This window comes from Marmota monax, unplaced genomic scaffold (genome assembly GCF_021218885.2).
Source record: "Marmota monax isolate L192 unplaced genomic scaffold, Marmota_monax_Labrador192_F-V1.1 WCK01_AAM20220418_F8-fsc00010, whole genome shotgun sequence".
In the NCBI taxonomy this organism is placed as follows: Eukaryota; Metazoa; Chordata; class Mammalia; order Rodentia; family Sciuridae; genus Marmota; species Marmota monax.
Genome location: NW_026692321.1, coordinates 23,309,819 through 23,333,618, shown reverse-complemented (window position 1 = coordinate 23,333,618; position 23,800 = coordinate 23,309,819). Strand labels below are relative to the sequence as shown.

The window sequence follows — 23,800 nt, the reverse complement described above, 5'->3', positions numbered from 1 at the left end:
AAGGGAAGAGTAGTATTGAAAGAAAATGAGAGACCTAATACATATAGGGTCAAGTCAATTCCTTATCGTTAAAAACAGAGAGAATTATGGTAGTTGCAGGTATTTGTTTTGGTTTGGTTTAATTTATCCTTGGGTCTTACCATTGTTTTGTAATAGTCTGCCAATGTTGCTGTAGAGGAATATAAAAAACTCATATGTTAATAGTGTTAAATTAGCAATTTTAAGTAAGCCTTGAATGTCTATAAATTTAATTGTCCTTTAGGCCAAAAAATTTAAAGAATATATTTAAACTTTAAAATTGCTATACAGTGTAGACCAGATATGTGTTCTATTATCTTCTAGAGGTTGCATTGTTAACTACATTGCTCTTTAATCTATGCACTTAATTCTTTTATGTTTAGTTATTACATTTCTTTGTAAAGTTTTTCTTTCAGAATATCTTGATTATGAACCTGATCATTAAATTTAAGCAATCATTTTATTTTGTAGCCATGCAGGATATACGTACTGTGGATCTTGTGCTGCCCATGCTTACAAACAAGTGGATCCATCTATTACGTAAGTAATGTAGTTTTAAGTGGGTGAATTTTGGGAATTATATAATAATTGTTGTGTCTTAGAAACCATTTGTTTTTCATCTTCCTTATTGTTATCCTCTCAATTAGAAATTTGACTTTTTATGAATATTATTATATCTTACATAGATTAGGAAATCTTTAATACTCTTTAGTACTCTTTTTCTTTCTCTAAACATTTGTCTTTGGTTGGTAAAATGTTTTATTATGAAACTATTAGAAAATTAAGTATTTTGGTTCTTTTCTCTCTCTTTCTCTTATTTTTGGGACTGGGGATTGAACCCAGAGCCACTTAACCACTGCCACATTCCCAGGCCTTTTAAAAATATCTTATTTAGAGATAGGGTCTCGCTTAGTTGCTGAAGCTGGCTTTGAATTCACGATCCTCCTGCTTCAGCTTCCTGAGCTGCTAGGAATACAGGCATGCATGGTGGCTAATATTTTGGTTATTTTTCTTTGAAAATCTGGAGGTAAACATTTAAAAAAAAATGCAAAGCCCTTAGTTCAATTTGAATCATCTTTGTAAATTGTTACAGTTTTAAAATTGTTACTGAATGACTCATTTTTTATTGATAGGAGAAGGTACTTGATATATTTTAGAATCTCACAGTGAATTTCTATGGTATTTGAAGTATAATAACTCTTGATGATTCAACAAGGGCTTTCAAATTAGGTTCCTACTCATCCTATACTAGGGATTGAACCCAAGAGTGCTTTACCATTCCCAGGACCCTTCCCCCCCCCTTTAAAAAATATTTATTTATTTTTAGTTATAGGTAGACACAATATCTTATTTTTAGGTGGTGCTGAGGCTCGAACCCAGTGCTTCACTCTTGGTAGGCGAGTGCTGTACCTCTGAGCCACAACCACAACCCCCACTCCCTTTTTATTGGTTGTTGGGGATTGAACCCAGGCCTCATGCATGCTAGATAATCACTTTACCATTGAGCCATATCTCCAACCATTCCCCTTCCTTTTTTATTTTTTATTTTGAGACCAAATCTCACTAATATGCCTAGACTGGCCTTGAACTTGTGATCCTGCTGCCTTAGCCTCTCAAATAGCTGGGATTACAGGTATTTACTACTGTGTTTGGCTGTAATTAGCTTTTTACCAAACTTTTTGGGCCTAATTACAATACGTTATACTCCATGTATGTATCATATGTCAAAATACACTCTGCTGTCATGTGTATCTAAAAAGAACAAATAGGGGCTGGGGATGTGGCTCAAGTGGTAGCGCGCTCGCCTGGCATCCGTGCGGCCCGGGTTCGATCCTCAGCACCACGTACAAACAAAGATACAAAGATGTTGTGTCCGCCGATAATTAAAAAATAAATATTAAAAAGAAATACTCTCTCTCTCTCTCTCCTCTCTCTCTCTCTTTAAAAAAAAATAAAAAAATAAAAAGAACAAATAAAAGAAATAGTTTCTGGGAAGTTGAGATTAAGTAGTATATTTGTTTAAAATCAGAAGCTTGTGGGGCTGGGCTTGTGGCTCAGTAGTGCTTGCCTAGCACATGTGAGGCTTGGGTTCGATCCTCAGCATTACATAAAAATAAATAACACAAAGGTATTGTGTCCATCTACAATTTAAAAATATTAAGAAAAAAAAGGATGCTTTTGAACTTCCAAAAGTTTCTACTCTAGATTGCACTCAAATTTCTTAATTTACTGACTAGTATTTTATTTAAGTAGTTAACTTACTCCATGGCCCAGTATGAGGCTCCAGTCTGTAATGTGAGATGTACCAGCTAGTTTTATGTTAACAGATAAAAATGATCATTTTAATTCTGTCAAATGTTGATCTTTAGGCAAGCCTGTGACACTAGAGATAGAGCATAGTCACTGAAAGACGACATGCATACCAGCTTTTGAGTTTGCAGTGATCACCTATAGCATGCTCCTTTGCTTTCGAGCAATTTGTTCAAATTTTCAAAAACACTGCTCTTTTAAATTTTTATGTGGTGTACTCTGCCATTTTTTTATTTAAATAAAAAATTTTAAAAAGCCCTTGTTGAATCCTCAAGAGTTATTATACTTCAAATACCATAGAAATTCACTGTCAGATTCTAAAATATTTCAAGTACCTTCTCCTGTCAATAAAAATAAGTCATTCAGTAACAATTTTAAAACTATAACAATTTACAAAGATGATTCAAATTGAACTAAGGGCTTTGCATTTTTCTTAAATTTGTTGAAAATAAATTTACAAATTTTTATTAGTAAATATTTCCACATGAACTTTTGCTTAGTCTTGCTTGCTTCATTTATGTTTTTGAGGAATATCTTTAACAAATATTACTTGATACATGTTTAATACATACAATCTGAACTAATTTATTCATGAATGAGAACAAATAGAAATTAAATTGAGAAGATTTTTAGAGGATTCTGTAATTTGATCTGGGACTATAAGCCAGATATAACCAAGGTTAATTTAAATAACAGCCTTTCCCCAAACATTTCTGTATTTGGCAGAATTTTTATTGCTGATATCTTGTGCTAGAGAGATCCCTCATTATCGGATTTGCTTTAGGAACATGTTGAGAAGTATAGAGTCTATGTTGGTAGAAATGGAAAGCATGAATTAAGTAAATTGGTGGAAAATTAGAATGGAAGGAAAAGGAAGGAGGATAGAGGGAAGAGAGCAAAGAACAAAGAAGAAGATAAAGGGTGTGATCAAATTAATGTAATTAGCGTATAATAATGGAATTCTGGATCATTAAAATCTCAGATCTAAGTGTAAAATTAATAACTGATGGTCATAGTTGGACTCTTTTGATTATAGGAATGTACCACCATGCCCAACTGTACAATAAGTTTTTTTAAGTAAAGATTTTTTTGGGAAAAAAAAAATCTAGTTTAGTTCACAGGTCATTTTCACACACATGTTTTCCCTGAGATTTATTTACATATGTAGCTGAAATGCTTTATGCATTTCCCACCAAAAATTGAATGCATTGTATTATGTAGAGTATTAAGATTTTTTTAAATTTATATTTTAGTTGTACATGGACACAATACCTTTATTTTATTTATTTATTTTTATGTGGTGCTGAGGATCGAACCCAGGGCCGCACTCATGCGAGGCGAGCACTCTACTGCTGAGCCACAACCCCAGCCCTTAAAATGGGTTTTTAAGGCTCAAGATTTTTAATGAAATTAAGTGAAACTGACTTTAAAAAATTAATGGGTAGTGGGGCTGAGGTTGTGGCTCAGTGGTAGAGCACTTGACTCGCATCTGTGAGGCCCTGGGTTTTGATCCTCAGCACCACATAAAAATAAATAAATAAAGGTATTGTGTCCATGTACAACTAAAAAATATTTTAAAAAGTTAGTGTGAAGTAAAGGTGAAAAACAAGACTTCTAATACATAGATTTGATTATCCTGACCAACTTCCTAATATGCAGCTTTATCTATCTTCATTTTTAAAAATATGCATTCTCATTTTTGTACCATAAGGGCAAATGCCAACACAATGGAAAAAGCAGATATCTTCCTTGTATTATTATGAAAATTGTTTTAGTTTTGTGTACTACTACTTCAGAGGTCCTTGGGGAATATCAATAATTCACAGTTCACACTTTGAAAACTGCTATAATGGACTTTAAGTGAGTGATTTGATTTAAATTGTGGGAAAGGTATTGGGGAAGACATCTCTGCAGAACTCATTTTTAAGCCATCCAGCCAAGAAAAGGGAATGATGACTTGTAAAAACTTTGCAGTAGGCAAAGTTACGTGTCATCAAGGAACTATAGCATTAACAATCATAGGGGCTAAGAGTAATATAAGAAGGTTCAAGTTCATTCGAGACTTTAAGTCCCATTTTGAGGATTTTAAGTTTTTATCCTATAAGGGAAATGAAATGATCTCTGTTTCAAAAAGACACTTTGGCTGTTTAAGGAATTTGAAAATGGAACATTAGCTGAGCATGTTGTCCCATACCTATAATCCCAGAGTCTCAGGAGGCCAAGGCAGGAGGATTGAAGGTGAAAGGCCAGACTGAGCAACCTAGTGAGACCTCGTCTCAAAATAAAAAATAAGAAGGGCTGTGGCTTAGTGGTAAAGTTTCTCTGAGCTTAATCCCCAGTACTGCAACATTTTAAAAAGAGGAACATTTAATGAATTTATTTTCCATATTGATAGTGCAGAATCTTTTCCTATTACTTAAACTCTAAGAACCCAGAATTTGGAATGTACTTAGGAAGAAACTGGATTTTAATTCATATTCATATTCATTTGCAGGAAAACCAGCAAAAAAGGAGAGAAAAAGGAATCTTTTTTGAGGCCATATGACATTTTATTCTTTAAAATATCTCAACTTCCTATGAAATACATTTAAAAAAATTACATATATTCTAATTGTTGTAATAAGTAGTTGAAAAAATATTCATGAGGTCAGACATTCAGCTTGTATCAGGCACACACACTTAACTTATCATAGAAACTCACTCCATATATAAATTCTCTGGAGCTGTCATATGTGAACTACGTTTATTTCTGGGAGAATGCCTGTGATACCCCTTCCCCTATTATTTCATTTAAAAAGTTTCTTTTCCCTGTATAGTAACAGTCATGATTTGCTAATATGAAAAAGCTATTATTCCCTTAAAGACAAAGTGCATTTAATTAAAAAGAAGGAAAATGGTAATATTTCAAGTGCTTGTATTACTCATTTGTTTCTCTCCAGAATATTCCTGTGGCCTTAGTGTTTGTGTTTATGGATCTAGCAATTTAGCAAACAACAACAACAAAAAATAAATGCATGAACTTTAATGTATACTCTTTTTTTGGTACCAGGGATTGAACCCAGAGGTGCTAACCATTAAGCCAAATCTCCAGCTCTTTTTAAATTTTTTATTTTGAGACAGGGTCTTGCTAAGTTGTTTGGGATGTCGCTAAATTGCTGAGGCTGGCTTTGAACTTGTGATTGTCCTGTCTCTAGCTTCCCAGGCTGCTAGGATTACAGGTGTGCATCACCATACCTGGCTCATATACACTGTTGATTTTCTTTTGTTATCATTTAGCTAACCAAAGAGATCTGTTGTGAGATTACTACTGGCTTAATCTGCCTTTTTTGCTTCTTTTTCATGAAGTCTAATTTTATTTTTGCATATGTCACTTTTAAGGCTTTTATATTGCTGGGACTTAAAACCTTTTTTTTTTTTTCTTGTTACCTCATTATATCAAGAGTAGAGCTTAAGTATGTTGATTTTCGGGTGAGTTTCTACCAAATTACAAAGAATCTGTTGGTAAAACAGTGGTTTATTCAGATTAGTAGGGTCTCTTTAGCCTTCGTGTGAACTGGGTTTGACAGAAAGGTAAGCAAGGCAAGTAATCATTATCAGAGGAGCTGATTAGGTTCCAGCATACCTCTGGTGTGTATTTCTGGAGCAGTACTTATCTACTAGCCTTGAGGATCCTTTGTAATTATGAAATTTATCTATATGGCTTTAAGTTTAGATCAATACTTAATAAAAATATAATTTCATATTTTAACTCTATATCCTAGATTTTCTAGGAGTGTTCTGAATATAAATATTATATCTCTTTTGTCTTATCATAAAATTCATTCCTCAGTCAGAAAAATATGCCCCTTTTCATACTTGAGTCTTCTCTTTTCTCCCATTCCGGGTTTCCCTATGTTGCCCAGGCTGGAATGGAACTCCTGGGCTCAAGTGTTTCTCCCACTTTTCGGCTTCCCTGAGTAGCTGGGAATACAGTGGGTGTGCGCCTCTGAGCCTGGCCCTACCTTATTGATTTTTGGTTCATGTAATACTTGGCATTAATCAAGTGAACTAAACATTCCTGAGTTACCATTATATATGATCCACATTAGGTTTTAACTTTTTTTTTAAGAGAGAGAGAGAGAGAGAGAGAGAGAATTTTTTAATATTTATTTTCCAGTTTTCGGCTGACACAACATCTTTATTTTATTTGTGGTGCTGAGGATCGAACCCAGCGCCGCGCGCATGCCAGGCGAGCACACTACCGCTTGAGCCACCTCCCCAGCCCTAGGCTTTAATTTTAAAAAATTCATAACATTTGTGTGTTGTTAACATATGAGAACAGAATGGTATTTCTTGATTTTGTTCATTTAGGAATCTTGACTTTTTTCCCCTGAAATGTTTATTGGTTTGATGATAGAGGTGATGACAAGAAGTAAGGATTACAATGCTAATAATAGACAGAAGGGAGAGACATAGTCTCTGATCACAAATGGCTTGAGCATGAAATCTTTATGTTTGCTATATGACCTCTTGAGGTTTGGGGACTCCAAACTGAGAATCACCTGCCCACAACTTTCTTATTTTCTTCTTCCCTTCCCAGGATATGAAATAACATAGCAAACAATGGGTTAATATTCTTTAGCTTAGTAATTCAATTTTATCAAAATAAATACAGTGTTAAAACACAACATTCATGGTCATAAGACTAAGACACATTTCTTAGTCTTTTTCTGTTAAGCAATGAGTAGTACTTAATTTTCTAGGTATATAGGCTCTCATCTAATGCTTCCTTCTCATAGTTTTACTGTTTTGAGTCTAATTTGTTTTTTTGTCTGTGTGTAACGGGGGAAGATTGGTTTATATGAATCTTAGAGAATAGAAAAAATGGATAGTTTTGGACTTTAGACTGTAGGGCTGGTTTGGATGTTTGAGATAAAATGAGAGGAAGTTAATTTTATTCTTGGTGTCAGGTAAAGGGATTATAAAGATTTAAGCTACAGCTTAGCCCTTTGCTTTTCTTTAGGTAGGATTGTAGTGCAAATAACATCATAACTAAGTTTCTTTGTTTTTGAGAAGGACTTCTACTTAAATGAGAATAGAGAAAGCTTATTACATGGAATTCTCAACAAGATGCCTTTTTTTTCTTTGCCAAGAAAGAAATGTAGAAATAGTTTTACCATAATGCCTCATTGTTAATGTTGTTTTTTATGGGTTAGAATTTTATATCATTTTAATTAAAATTTTGGTAGATCTTAGGAAGTGTTAGACTTTTGAGACTTTTGATAACTGAAATGTTTAAAATTCAGTTAATAAAATATAGCTATTGGAAATCTTCTAGCTGTTAAAATACCGAGATGATTTTATGCATAATAGGTTGTTTTACTGTAAAGATTGATACTTAGTTTTTCCGAGTATTGGACATGATCTTTTAAAAGCCTTCTAACATAAAAATAGGGACAAGGAATTGAAATTAATAACTGAGAATTATTAGTTTCCTAGGGCTCATGTAACTTAAACAACAGAAATTTATTACTTAATTTTTTTAAACAATTCTGGAAGTTGGAAGTTCAATATGAAGCTGCTGGTAGGGTTGTTTTCTCTGAATCTTTTTTTCTCTTTGGCCTGTAGATGGCTGTGTCTTGGTGCCTCTTCAGATAGGACTCTAATGTTAGTCTCTCCTCTCAGTTATGTAGGGATAGCAGTCATATTGATTAGGCTCCTATCCTCATGCCCTCATTTTTAATTAGCTCTTTAAAGATCTTAGTCCAAATCCAGTTGTAGTCAGTATTGGGAGTTGGGACTTCAACATGTGAATTACATAGTTTAGCTTTTTACATTAACAGTTGGCAATGAAAGTAGTCAAAAAGGGAAAAAAGTAATTATTTAGAATTACTTATTTTTTCCCCCTTAGGTAATAATGTATTAGGTAAGGTTTGTATAGAAGTACAATTGTTCTATGTTCTTTGTTGCATATCTGCTAGCCGGAGAATTTTCATCCTTGGGCCTTCTCATCATGTGCCCCTCTCTCGATGTGCACTTTCCAGTGTGGATATATATAGGACACCTCTATATGACCTTCGTATTGACCAAAAGAGTAAGTATAAAGAAATCTTATAGCTTTTAAATAACTAAAGATCTTTTAATGGAAATTTTAATTGAAAAACACAAGCATGAATATCATAATAGCTGAACTTTAAAAATAAAATTTGTTTTAACTAATCTGTATAAAACAAAAACACAGAAAAAAACCAAATCCCCAAAAGACAACTAGTGTTTTCCTGCTAAAAACAAAAATCTCTCAGATCCACTCATCTCAATACTGCAGTGGCTACATTTATATTCAGGGAAGTATCATGTGCTCATTGTACCTTGAGACAAGAAGTTAATGTACATTCAACTTAATAAAAGATTCTGGGCACATTGGTCTACATTTGTGTAGATCACTTTTCTCTCAAATAGATAATGGTGTTAATATATTTTATGTCTTCACTAATGATTTTAATGAGGCAGGGAGAGCCTATAGTTATGAAAATCTAAAAGGTGCTATAGAAATCTTAAATATATTTTGTTTTTAAATGTATTATTTTGGTTTAGATTTTTCCCCATTGGGTTTCAGAATTCACATTTTTATTTAATTTATTATACAATAGATGTGTAAAGTAAAATCTTTTGACTTATTTACAAAGGCTTTTTGGGGTTGTGAGGAAGAATGATTTAAAATATACAGAACTGTGTAGAGAATAGTACAAAAAATACTGATGTACTCATCTTCCACTTTACCCACAGTTATCCTTCTTTCTGAACTCAATTTACCTTCCCCAAGTAATCATCTTCATGAACGTGGGGTGTATCCTTCAGTTTGTTAAATTATATTATAAAATTTTTATGGATGCTGCTGTTGATTCAATAAATTTTGTAACAGTTCCTTCTGTAGAATGAAAGATTCCAGGCACAAAAGAGATGATTAGCTCATTTTCATTTTTTTAGGTTTCAGTTTTCATAATTTGAGGTTTTAAAATTTGATTAAATTGAATTTTTTTGCATTGTTCATTTTTTCCATAATCTGAGGTTTTTAGTATCATAAAGTGTTAGCAGTTTGTTGCTGGGATGCATCTTATTAATGAGGCTGAAGAGTTACTAACTTTGCTTCTTGAGATGGTTCTAGGAAACACACTTTACCTTTTTTTTTTTTTTGTGGAGCTGGGAATTGAACGCAGGACCTTATGCTTTACCAGCTGAGCTATATCCCCAGCCCCACACTTTACTTTTAAAAGTTTATTGGGGCACTTGGAAAAGTATGGTTTTGTGAATTCTACCAGTGAAGAAATGGATAAATTTTCATTAGATCTAATTTTGTAGAAAAGAGATCATACCACCATTTCTTTATTTCTTTGATAACCCATTTAAGGATCTAGTTAGAATATTCTTTTTTTAAAAAAATTTATTTATTTTTGGTTAGGCAGAATACCTTTATTTTGTTTGTTTATTTTTATGTGGTGTTGAGGAGCGAACCCAGGGCCTTGCGCATGCTAGGCAAGCGCTGAGCCACAACCCCAGCCCTAAAATATTATTATATCATCAAAATTTTATCTTTTTCTTGTTCTATAGTATCCAGTTTTAAGCACAGTTCATGGGAATTACTAGGTCTGAATTACTAGGTCATTTTAAGTTAGCATGGTGCTGTGACGAATTTGTCTTTTGATCTCTGCCACAAGCTTAATTTTGAATTTTGAGAAAAACAGCATTCCTAGTAGGAATTTTCTGATTGTAGAATGAGGGAAACCTGGAATGTAAACTAACAATACCATGTATTTTATTAAAAAAACAAAGCAAAACTCAAAAACTATATTGTTAACCTTAATTGTAAATAGATCAGTGATTTTTGTCTATTACAGTAGGAATTGCATTTAACTGTTCTTGCTAATATGTCCTGATTAAAATCAATGAATAGTCTAGATCCAGGTGATATTAGAAATGATGAACTGATGAAAGTTTTAAATTATTATTTTTTACATGACCATGACATATAAATATGATAAGTTTTTCGTGTATTATTATTTTAGCTAGCACATGAGCATTAGTTGTTCTCTCTCTTCTTTCTCTCTCCCGCCCTGCCTCTCAAACTAAAAATGGAGAGTACTATGTGGTGCTTTTGCCTCTTGCCAAAGCATGTAGCTTTGTGTGAGTGGTTGGAATCTCACAGGATACAGACATACATTAATATATTTGTTTTAATATATTTTGAAATCTAGTTTACGGAGAGCTATGGAAGACAGGAATGTTTGAACGCATGACTCTACAGACAGATGAAGATGAACACAGTATTGAAATGCATTTGCCTTATACAGCTAAAGCCATGGAAAGGTATATTGATTAATATAAGAAATCCTAGAGAAATCATAGGTGTTAATTTCTTTGGAATTATCTTAACTAGGGTATGATAATTATTAGAGTAAGGACATTAACATTTTGTTATTTGAGATGAAATAAAATTTGAGGTTGCATTTTCTTAATGTGGATTGACATTGATTTTAAGTAGTTTGCCTATGAAGGCTAAACATATAAATTGATGTGGTTGTTTTTTTTTAGGTAGAAAGGTTAAAAAAAAAACAAACCCTGTAAGTGTGGCTTGTTGTGTGTGTATCTTGGTTTGCCTGGTATTCTTTAGACATTTCTATATCTTAGAATAATAATTATATTCTTTTGTGGTACAGTACTATAATTAATCATTATATTTTAGATTTGGAAATAACTTTGGAAGGCATTTATTTCAGTATATGAATCTTTTATAATATACTTTACAGATCATTATTTTATTCCTACTAAAGATCTTCCTGTGATGTGGTACTAGTTAGACCATAAGCACAGTGATGATAGGGACAATATCTGTTTTCCTCTCCACTGTATACTACAGTGCCTACCACTTTGCCTAACAGACATAGTCATTAATTTATTTCGGTATAATGAAAAAAATGTTAAGAAATTTCTTTTTTCTTTTACTGTGGCATTTAAATTAGAAACTCTTCTCATTTATAGGTCATATTTATTACTTTCTTAACATATTTCATATGTAGTTTGACTAGTTACAAATATAATGAGATTATTCCATCTTTGGATCTGTTCACTGTATTCTTCTTAGTAAAGTATATGGTTCATAGTAGATTGCTAGTACATATTGATTAGGTATATAGATTAATGAAATCTAAAATTACATTAACAGTTTTTATGCTGATGTGGCTTACTTACTATTGGCTAATGTGCTTATGATCAGCTAAAATTAAGGCTTTTTCATACTATTAGGATGGATTGTTTTCTCCATCAGAATTTTGTATGGTATCTTTTTAATCCTAATCGTGTATAAGTTTTCACTTTTATTTAATTTGTTTCTTGTTGGTTTTAGTCTATTATTATAGTCTTTTTGGGTTTTTATATTCAAAGTATTATTTACTTCTGTTAGTCTTTTCACAAATGATAATCTTGAGTAATTATATTAAGCTGACGTTTCCAAAAACCAGTGTAATATTAAATTATAATTTTAAATTGTCTTATAATGTATTCTAACTTCTCAGAAATTGTGAAACCATATATATTTCTTCTTTCTTGGATTGTTGATATAATCACAGCTTCTCATTCTTCAACAAAGACAGAAAAATTTCATTTGCTGAAATATTTCTATATTTTATCATGAAAAAAAACCCACATTTTTCTCTAAATGGATTTCAGTAGTACAACCAATAAACTGACAGTACCCTAAAGGAGATTTTAACAAAATAGCATTTTTGTTATTATTTAAAAAACAAAATAGGAAATGAAATTTAGGAAAATAGAAACTTGAAACCAACATTCATATTTCTTCTTTATACTTTCCTCTCTTGTAAATAGTATGAAATAAACTAGTCCTGTGTTACATTAGAATCTCTAATGCTACCTTTATTTTTAAAAATCATTGTTATTTTCTTGTGGTACCCAGTATTGAACCCAGGAATGCTTTATCACCGAGCTATTATCTCCAACCCTTTTATTTTGAGATGGACTGGTTAAATTGCTGAGACTGACCTTGAACTTGCAATCCTCGTCCTCAGCCTTCCAAATCCCTGGGATTGCAGGTGTGGTCCCTATACCTGGCATTAATGCTCCTTTTAGATACTATCTAGTAAACATTTGTATTCACTACCTGTGTCAGTTATCTGTTACTGACTGACAAATTATTCCAAAATGTAGTGGCTTAAAATTATAGCTGTCTTATTGTTTATAATATTTGGGTCAGGAATTTGGGCAGGTTACACTATGCTCTGGTCTGCAAGATTTTGACCAAGGTGACTTAGATGGGTAATAGGGTCCAAGATGGCCTCACTCATATGTCTGGGGCCATGGTGTTGACTTTCTGATAATATTCCTCATTTGTTCTCCAGGTGGCATCAGGGTAGTATATGAGTGAGGCTTTGGAGTTGCTCCTCTTAATTTGGAGACTGTAAACTAAGAAGACAAGTTACTCCTCCTTCCCTTCAACCCCATACCCCACCCCTACCATATACTCAGTATGCTATGATTTTAAGAGAGGCATAGTTGACCACAAATAGATAATTCTTATTGGAGGATGAAAGAATAGAAATCAGGAAGGATCATATACTAGTCTGCGGGACAAAATAATTCTGAACTCTAACCAGGGAACAAAGACTATCCCATGACTATATCTTGGTTCTATCTTCTGTTATTGGTTTAATAATTCATTATTTTTCTCATCTTTTGACTGGGGTTCTTTGGGCTATTGGTTTTATTCCGAGTCATTTTATTTTCCTTAAGAAATTGGCCTTGTTTGCACCTGAGAAGTGGTCTCAGTCTGGTTCATGTATGTACCAGTTTGAAAGTCTAGAGGTTTATTTCATTTAGAGCAGTGTTTCTTCTAGTTCTGATAAATTTCCTTACATACTATGGGTATATACCAGATTATAAATATACTCCATTAGACAAAGTTCTTATCCAGAATTCTTTATGAAACTGGACTCTCTCTACTTGGGATTCTAAGTTAGAATTCTATAAATTTGTTTTTCTCTCTTTTTGCAGTACTGGAGATTGAACCCAGGCTTGGTGCATGCTAGGCATATGCTCTACCACTGAATCCTCCTGCCTCAGCCTGTCTGGTAGCTGGGATTATAGGCTGGTGCCACTATGCTAAGATTCCTGAAAATATCTTTAGAAACCCTTTTGTTTTCCTGATAAGGTGTTTTACCACTGCCTTAAATCTTTCTGAGGGCTTAACAGAGAAGCTTAAAGATGCCTTCTTTTTGATGATCTTGCCATGTTTATTGGCAGTGCTCTAGATTTGATCTTTGAGCTCAAACTTCCTTCTTTGATGGTCTTTTGCTGACTAAGAGACTAGTCATGAGAAAGTTATTTTTTCAACCCTGTTATTCTTGGTTAGAAGTATTTTTCTTTAAGCCCCCCCCCCCACCACCACCAAAAAAAAAAAAAAATACTGCTAGAGGCATCACAATACCTGACTGACTTCAAATTATACTACAGAATTACTATAGTAACAAAAATTGCATGGCATTGGCATAAAGCGACACACAGACCAGTGGTTCAGAGTAGAAGATACAGAGACAAATACACACAGATACAGTCATTTGAACCTTGACAAAAGTGCCAAAAAAGTATTTTGGAGAAAAAACAGCCCCTTAAACACATGATGCTAGAAAAACTGGTTATTCGTATGTAGAAGAATGAGACTAAATCTTTATACTTTTTACCCTGTACAAAATCAACTTAAAATGGATCAAAGATCTAGGAATCAGACAGAAATTATACAACTCATAGAAGAAATATAAGGTCAACTCCCAACATTGGGAATAGGCAATGACTTTCTCTTCAGAAGCCCTAAAGCTCAGGAAATAATGTGAGGAGTTAACAAATGGGATGACATCAAATTAAAAAGCTTCTGCACATCAAAGAAAACAATTAGGAATATGAAGAGTGAACCTACAGAATGGGAGAAAAATCTTTGCTAGCTATAAACAAAGGCTTAATATCTATAATATATAAAAAACTCAAAAGAAACTTAACACCAAAAAAACATATAGCCCAATTAATATATGGGCAAGTGGACTAAACAGATATCTATCAAAAGAAGAAATACAATGGCCAACAAATATATGGAAAAATGTTAGCAATTAGGGAAATGCCAATCAAAACTACACTGAGATTTCATCTCATTCCAGTTACATGGCAGCCATCAAGAATATAAAGAATAATAAATGCTGGAGAGGATGTGTAGATAAAGAAACACTTTTACACCGTTGGTGAGATTGTAAATTAGTACAACCACTCTGGAAATCCATATGGAATTTCCTCAGAAGACTAGGAATGGAATCACTGCATGACTATATACCTCTGTATTTATCCTAAAGATTTAAAATCATCATACTAAAGTGATACATCCATACAGATGTCTGTAACAGCAAAATTTACAATAGTCAAACTAGTCTGTCAGTGGATGAATGGTTAAAGAAAATGTGGTATTAATACACAATGGAGTTTAATTGAGCTGTAAAAGAATGAAATTTGAAGGAAAATGGATGGAACTTGAGAATATTATGTTATGCAAAGTAAGCCAAACTCAGTTAGTAGTTGAATGTTAGTAGTTGAATGATTTCTGTCATGTGAAAGCTGGAGAGAAAAAGGGAAAATGAAGGTTGGGGGGAATCTCATGAAAACTGAGGGGAGATCAGTAAAGTCTAGAGAAGGGACCAGGGGAAACTACTAGGGAATGATATTGGCTAAATTATATTGTTATATTGTGTGCATGTATGTGTGTAGATACATAACAATGAATCTCACCTTTATGTACAGCCATAATGCATCAATAAAAATATGGGGAAAAAACTATAAAATACCTTCCTAAAAAGAATAAATAAAATTTTAAAAGATGTATTTTTCTTGGGGTTGGGGTTGTGGCAGTGGTGGAGGGTGTGCTTTGCATGTGTGAGGTACTAATCTATCGTCAGCAGCACATAAAAATAAATAAATGTATTGTGTCCATCTACAACTAAAAAAATTTTTAAAAAATGTATTTATCTTAAATTCTGCTTATAAGTTAAACAGTTCATTTTTCAGCTTAATTTTCTCCTTGTACCTTCTAATGTTTGATTGTAATGTAACCACTATTTCCAGGATATTCCATGTGGAAATGTCCTTAGTCAGAACTACAGGTCCATTAGGTATATTTTTAATATTCTGATTTACTTCATGTGACAGTTTTGTTAATTGTTCTTCCAGTATACAGTGGGGGTCCTGCTTCTTCCAGCCTCCTTGAGCAGCCTCATTGCTCTTTGCTTCCATTGTCTCCTTTTTGTCCTTTCAGCTTCCATTTGCCTCTTGAGTCTCAAAAGCCAGTGTGATGTGTTGCAGGTTTCTGCTATAGCAGCATCCCTGTTTCCAGATACCAGTATTTTGTTTGTTTTGTCCCAGGTATTGTTGGAGCAAAAGAAATCACCTCATCCTGCCAGTTTTTTTGCTCATGATTTTGTGGGTTAGAAATTTGGTCAGAGGTCAGTGGAGATAACTTGTCTTTTGCATATGTTGTGAGTTGAGGCAGATTGACGGAGGCAGAATGCTCCAAGATGCCCTTTCTTCCTGCCTGGCTGTGGTGCTGGTTGTCTCCTGAAGCACCTCGGTTCTCATCCATCTTCACTTGTCACTCATCTTCCAGGGCTTGTCTTTCATATGGCCTCCCCTCTCCAGTGGGATAGCCTTGGACTACTTTACATGGCAGTGACCCAAGTAGATAAAACTCCCTTATCAAATAAATATTCTAAAAGCCAAGTTCCCAGATGCTAGCCAAAGGCTAGTTTTATAGACAGGCCCTTCTAAAGATTATAGCATATGGCCTGGTATGTTAACACTCCTGTAAAACTCCCTTCTTTTCTCAATTCTAGGCTCTCATATTGCCATTCCAGCTCTTTGTATTTTTACCTCCCTTAAGTGCCATTTTAATTCTTATTATAGGTTAGATTTGTACTGGATCTTAAGATTTTACTTTGCTTTCTGATTGTAAGCCTCATTGAAGGTCTTCAGATATTAGAAATGGTCAGAGAAAAGTTAAGATGTGCCTTGTGTAGTTAGATTTTAAGAGGATGGAATGGCTTAACTCCAGATATAGAAAAAAGCCTGAGAGTTTCTTTCTCACCAATTTAATAATAGTCACATGAGCAGTGCCATTTTCAAGTGTGTTTTTATTCTGTGACATTTATACTCATGGATATTTGTGTATTTCTGCATGTTTTGCAGTTAAATCTTATTTGGTGGAACTATTGAAGTTTTAGAACAAATGTATGTTGGTTCCCTTTCACTGTTACATACACATCATTGAGAGAACATTTTTTTTTTTTTCAGAATTATAGAACAAGAAAGAGTTCTGGAATAATAGGTAAAAATTGCTTGTTTGTGGTAAAGGAACAATTTAAGTTTCTGTGACCATGAAAAGAATGCATAAGATGTAGCAAAAGACATTTGAGAAGACAAGAATGTATTTTATTTTTATCAGAGTAAAGATGTTTTGTATTTACCTACATGTATTTTGTTCCCCCATTTTCTGTGAATGTTTTCTAACTAGAAGGGGAAGAGAATAAATCTCAGTGGTATTAGTGACAGAGAAAGAATAGTGAATAATTTTTGTAAATACGATTTTATTTAATTTAAAATATCAGTTTTAAGGTTTCAGTTATTTGTATGCTACTAATTAAAAATTACTACCAGTTAAATTATATTTTCTTATCACTTGAAATATTTATATTAGAATTCACATTTTACATTAGAATTTTTATGTTGTGATGAGCATTTTCATACTGAGTTGACAGTAAGAGTGGTTTTGCTTGTTTAAAAAAAGAATGTCCCACTGTTGGTTCTAGGATTTTAACTCTTTTTAGTCTGTTATATGTCTTACATATATAATTTTTTGGCAGTAATGGTTTAAATCATAAGACAGAAAAAGAAGGGATAAAATGTTCCTTTTCATTACCAAAGTGCTCACAAGAGCCCCGTGTGGTAAGGATTAATTATTTGATTTTTACAGATGACAGATTGAGGCTGAGGGTAGTAATCTCTTGCAGGTGGCATAGCTTGTAGGAGGGAAAGGTAGATTCTCCTTTTCCTTTCTCCTCCCACCCCCATAGTTTTGTTGAGGTATAATTTACATAATACAAAATTCACCAGTATAAAAATTTAATTCATTGATTTTTTTTTTTGAAGTAAGTTTATTGAGTTGTTCAGCTGTTCTCCCAATCTAGTTTGGAACACTAATCTAAAAACAAATCTCCTGTCCAATTGAAGTAATCCCTGCTCCCACACTCAATTTCAACTAATGAATGGTCTGCTTTCTATTTCTAGATTTTTTTTTTTTTTATTGGTTGTTCAAAACATTACAAAGCTTATGACATATCATCTTTCATACGTTTGACTCAAGTGGGTTATGAACTCCCATTTTTACCCCAAATACAAATTGCAGAATCACATTGGTTACACATTCACATTTTTACAAAATGGCATATTAGTGACTGTTGTATTCTGCTACCTTTCCTATCCCCTACTATCCCCCCTCCCCTCCCCTCCCATCTTCCCTCTCTACCTCATCTGCTGTTGTTGAATTCTCTCCCTTGTTCCCCCCCCCCCCTTTCCCCTCACAACCTCTTATATGTAATTTTGTGTAACATTGAGGGTCTCCTACCATTTCCATATGATTTCCCTTCTCTCTCCCTTTCTCTCCCCCCACTCGTCTCTTTTTAATGTTAATCTTTTCCTCATGCTCTTCCTCCCTGTTCTGTTCTTAGTTGCTCTCTTTATATCAAGGAAGACATTTGGCATTTGTTTTTTAAGGATTGGCTAGCTTCGCTTAGCATAATCTGCTCTAATGCCATCCATTTCCCTGCAAATTCCATGATTTTGTCATTTTTTAGTGCTGCGTAATACTCCATTGTGTATAAATGCCACTTTTTTTTTATCCATTCATCTATTGAAGGGCATCTAGGTTGTTTCCACAGTCTAGCTATTGTGAATTGTGCTGCTATGATCATCGATGTGGCAGTATCCCTATAGTGAGCTCTTTTAAGATCCTCAGGGAATAGTCCGAGAAGGGCAATAGCTGGGTCAAATGGTGGTTCCATTCCCAGCTTTCCCAGGAATCTCCATACTGCTTTCCAAATTGGCCGCACCAATTTGCAGTCCCACCAGCAATGTACAAGAGTACCCTTTTCCCCACATCCTCGCCAGCACTTGTTGTTGTTTGACTTCATAATGGCTGCCAATCTTACTGGAGTGAGATGGTATCTTAGGGTGGTTTTGATTTGCATTTCTCGGACTGCTAGAGATGGTGAGCATTTTTTCATGTACTTGTTGATTGATTGTATGTCCTCCTCTGAGAAGTGTCTGTTCAGGTCCTTGGCCCATTTGTTGATTGGGTTATTTGTTATCTTATTGTTTAATTTTTTGAGTTCTTTGTGTATTCTGGATATTAGGGCTCTATCTGAAGTGTGAGGGGTAAAAATTTGTTCCCAGGATGTAGGCTCTCTATTTACCTCTCTTATTGTTTCTCTTGCTGAGAAAAAACTTTTCAGTTTAAGTAAGTCCCATTTGTTTATTCTTGTTATTAACTCTTGGGCTATTTCTAGATTTGTATTTTCTGAAAATTTCATATAAATTGAATCATACAAAATGTCTTTTGTAACTGTCCTTTTTCTTGTAGTGCACTTTTTTAAAAAAATTGTTTTTAGTTGTTGATAGACCTTTGTATATTTTTTTAATAATTTTTTTTTAGTTAGATGGACACAATATCTTTATTTTATTTATTCTCTTTATGTGGTGCTGAGGATCGCACCCAGTGCCTCATACATGCTAGGCAAGCGCTCTACCAATGAACTATAACTCCAGCCCTATAGTGTACTGTTTTCGAGGTTCATTTATGTTGTTGCATGTATCAGTAGTCCATTCCTTTTTATTGCCAAATAATTATTCCATTAAATGAATGTAGCACAATTTATTTATTCATGTATCAGTTAGTGGATGGTTAAATCATTTCCACTTTTTGCTGTTATGAGTAATGTTACAAACATTCTTGTACTCTTTATGTCAGTATGTTTTCATTTCTCTTGAATAGTTACTTAGGAATAGAGTTACTAGGTCATATAAAGTGTCTGCAACATTTTGTTTCTAGGAACAGTACATGATGGTTCTAGTTTTTCCACATCCTGGACAATAGCTGTTACTGTGTTTTTGATTAAAATCATTCCGATAGCTATGTAGTGCAATCTCATTGTGATGTTACTGTTAACTTTGTATCTCTCTAATGACTAGTGATGTTGAGCAAATTTTCATGTGCTTATTAGTCATTTGTTTATTTTTTTTTTCATTTGTGTATTTTATGTGAAAAATCTATTCATTCGTTTTCCCCAATTTTAATTTACATAATTTATTATCTTACTGAGTTGTAAGAGAATTTATATATTCTCTGTACATGTTCTTTATTAGAAACAAAAAAGTTCTCTCCTTGTATGATTTATTTTCTTAATGAAGAACAAAAGTTTTTAATTTTGATGAATTTAGTTGTCTTTTTTATGTATGGTTTCTGTTTTTGGTATCATGTTTGGAAATCTTTGTCCAATCTAAGGTCACAAAGATTTTGTCCTTTTCTTCTTGAATAAGAGATGGCAACATATAGCCCGTGGAATGAACCCATCTGACTCAAAGCTAGTTTTCATAAATAAGGTGTTATTGGAACATAACCACACCCATGGATATACATACTGTCTGTGCCTGCTTTCCCTCTAGTAACTGTTGTGTAGTTGCTGTGGAGATCATATGGCCCAGAAAACTTAAAATACTAACTTGATGGTTCCTTGAAAAAGATGTTTGCTGACTGGTGTTCTAGAAGAGTTTTAGCTCTTAACATTTCTAGGATCCAGCTTGAATTAATTTTTGTATATGATGTGAGGCAAAAGTGTGTGTGTATATTTGCGTGTGTTGATTTTTTTTTTTTTGCATATGGACACACACAGCTGTTCCAGTATTATTTGTTGAAAAGATTTATATGTAATGACTCATTTTCTTCTTGTTGCCTTCAAGATTTCTTTCTTTAGTTTGTAATGAATGGTTTATTTAATAGGTGAGGATTTCTCTGTGTTCGTTCTGTTTTGGATTTCTTGTACATTATTGTTTCTATGATAATTGAAAAGTTTTATTTCATAAATTTTACTCTCCCCATTCTGGGACATCATTCCATGTATGCTGGTATATTTGGTGTTGTCTACATGTCTGTAGTGTCTTTTTCCACTGTTCTTCTAATTGGATAATTTATCTTTGATGTCAATATTTACTCTTATTCTAATATGAAATCTGCTCTTCTGACTGTCTAGTAAATATTTCATTTCAGTTATTGTACTTTTCAATTCTTAAAATTTCTACTTTTTAAAATAGTTTGCATTTCTTATATAGCCCCTATTTTTATGTCATGTCAATATGTATTTACTTCTTTAAGCGTCGTTTCCTATAATTCTTTAAATATATTATGATAAATTTTTGAGGTCTTTATTAAATCCAAGATATGGTCTTAGATATAACTTGCTAGTGACACTCCCTCACCTCCCATGACATGGTTTACATTTTTTTCTTGTGGCTTATGTTTTTTTCTTTGAATTGGACATTTTATATAGCATATTATACACATTCTGGATTCTGATTTTATTCACTTCCCCTCCTTCAAGTTGTGTTTATTTAGAAACTTGTGTGAAATTCAACTGTAGAATTTGTCTCCCACTATACACTATTATTGATGTGTCTTCCAAGCTCTTTGAAATTGCATATTTTCATTTTTTGGTTTGACTTTCTGGGGCTTGTACCTGTGATTACATGGTTTAGTATTAGGAAATGACTAATTGTAGTTTGTGCCTACGTCTTTGAGCCATTAAGTCTCTCTCTGCTGGTGGATTGTGTGTGCTTAGGAAGCACACTCAGTGTTCAGTCCACTTTGATGTTTGCCTCTTTCTCTTTCTATTTTGTTTTCTTGTATCTCTCTGTGTGGTCATACAAAATTTATTTCCTCTCTATCTCCCTTCCTTCCATCTGTGGTTGTACCCAGGGCCTCATATGTGCTGGGCAAATGTCCTACCACTGAGCCATGCCCAACCCTCATGCAGAGTAGCCAGGTTGTGTTACATGTTTGATCTCTTACATTTCCAGTTTCCCCTCTACATACACTGAGCCTTCTAATTAGATGACATTTTGTAGTGAGCTTGGAACCTATTAGGTGTACCCTGGGCATATGTGCAAACTTGTGGTCAATAGGATTGTGTGAAAGGCATAGGCCCTTTTCTTAAGGATCTGACCGTTTTCAGAATCTCACTGTTAAATTTTTTTAGCTAGTTCTCAGATTTGCAGCTTGCTGTAATGGTATAGCAACTGTAGGCAAAGAGAGATGCATGTTTTTCTGTTTTCCACTTGGTATGAGTTTCCACTCTGTGCTCCAAATCAAAGTCATCCCCATGTGCCAATGAAGCTGCCAGTTTTCATGGTCGACTTCACTTTAATGGAATTTTCATGTCCATGGAGCTGGGTTAGGACATGGAGGCAGCTTCTGGTAAGATGCCAGATCTGACTGTACTTACTGAGACATTTTATTATTTGTCACGAATGAACTTCTCTTGTGTTTTTTTCCCCCTTTGGTTGATAATAAGAGCACAAAAATTGTTGGTTTTGATGGTTTAATGCAGTTTTATAGTTGTTTTTTGGGGCAGATTTTGTACTTCACTGGGAAGTTTTTGCAACTTCAGAATTTGGATTTTGAAACCCGGGAATAGTACATTTGAAAGATACATGCTCTTAGTTCTCTAATTTGTGCTTAGTCTGGAGGATAGTGAACAAGCAACTTTTAAAAAAGGAGAGATGACAAAGAGGGTTGAATAGATGAGACTTGATTGAAGTCAGAAGTTTCTCTGGAGGATAAGACTTTTTCTTCTGTATAAATAGATCTGCAAGCTCAAACTGAGGTTAAATGAAGGGCTTGGTAGCTTTTGTGGAGAGTAGATGTCTTGCTTCTTCAAAGAAACAACTCTTGTTCTTCAAAGTCAACTACAGCTGACAAAGCACCTTTATTATACTGTTCTTCACTTAATACAATTTTGTGAAGGTTTTGTATTTATTATTTTGCATATAAGCAAATAAATTTTCAGATTGGGGACTTAGCCATACTCTTAATATTTGTGTGTAGTAGGGATTGTACTTAAGCCCATTTCTTCTGGCTTCTCCTTGTTCCTTTTTTTTTTTTCTTCTTGCTTTGGGATTAGGTATTGAACCCAGGGCACTCTACCACTGAATTGCTATATCCTCAGTCCTTTTTATTATTTTGAGACATGGTCTAAGTTGCCCAGGCTGGCCTTGAACTTGTGATCCTCCTTCCTCAGCTTCCCAAGTAGCTGGGATTATAGATATGCACCATCTTACCCTATTTCTTTGTTCTTTATATAACTGATTTCCTACCATGTCATAATTTCTTGCAGACTCTTTAATGAAATTAGTCAATTTATTTATGTAGGTAGTTCCTGAGGTTAGAATAATTTCTGACAGTCTTACTGAATTTTTATTAGAAGCTGAAATTCTTTTCTTTGAATTGATAATCACCTTTCATTAAATGAAGAGCCCCTATTTGTTCCAAATAGTAATTTAGTAAACTATTAAAGAGTTAGAGAATGAGAAATCCCGTGGCAGCTTCCTCTGCCAGCTTCCTTTTTTTTTCTTACTCCATAGATGCAGATTGTGCCCAAGAAGCCCCTGCATTGCAGAGGGACTGGAGATCTGTATGATCTGTTTATTTCGCAATTGACAAGGGTAAGGGGGCCTCTATGGGGGAGGTGTGTGGGTGCCCTGAATTTAGCTTTATGTAGTTAGCCAACATTTATTTTGGGATTACTAAAATTTAGAGTTTGGGAAAAAAAATCTTTTATAAGTTTCGTTTGTCCTGTAGCAGTTACGTGTCAGATTTTCATATTAAAAAGCATGATGGTATTTTTTAAAAGTCCTGTTTTGAACAAGTCAGATAAACATGATTTATGCTTCTGAAATTCTAAATCTAAAATAATTTAGCATATTAATAATATTGGATATGTGTAAGTAAAATTTCATTACAATAAAAATTTTTAAAGGCTTTAGATAAACAGCACGTTGATAGTTAATCTTTATTAATTTGCTTTGTTCCTTTTCCGTAAATCTGTCAATTTGTAGAGTAAAAAAGGGACTTGTGGATGTTCATAAACATTGTGGGTGGGTGTGATGTCTTTTTCTTGATGCTAGAAATTAGTACTACCTTGAATTCTTTGTTTACCCTGATGCCAATGAAATTTGAGATGTATCTTCAGGCTGGCTTGTATATGATCATTAGGATAAGTGTAAAAGTGCAGTTGGTGGATCTTATGGGTGCCAAGATTAAGTTTTGTAGGTCTCATGTGGCAGGTTT

At 33.8% G+C, this 23,800-nt stretch overlaps 1 protein-coding gene across 1 annotated transcript in view; it reads left to right on the top strand.

Moving 5' to 3' along the window:
* Positions 1 to 23,800, top strand: part of Memo1 (mediator of cell motility 1) — a 123,470-nt gene that overhangs the window by 63,436 nt on the left and 36,234 nt on the right. The window contains exons 3-5 of the mRNA XM_046441585.2: positions 490 to 558; positions 8,289 to 8,401; positions 10,560 to 10,671. Coding sequence (XP_046297541.1) covers positions 490 to 558; positions 8,289 to 8,401; positions 10,560 to 10,671 — 294 coding nt within the window. The remainder of the gene's footprint in view (positions 1 to 489; positions 559 to 8,288; positions 8,402 to 10,559; positions 10,672 to 23,800) is intronic.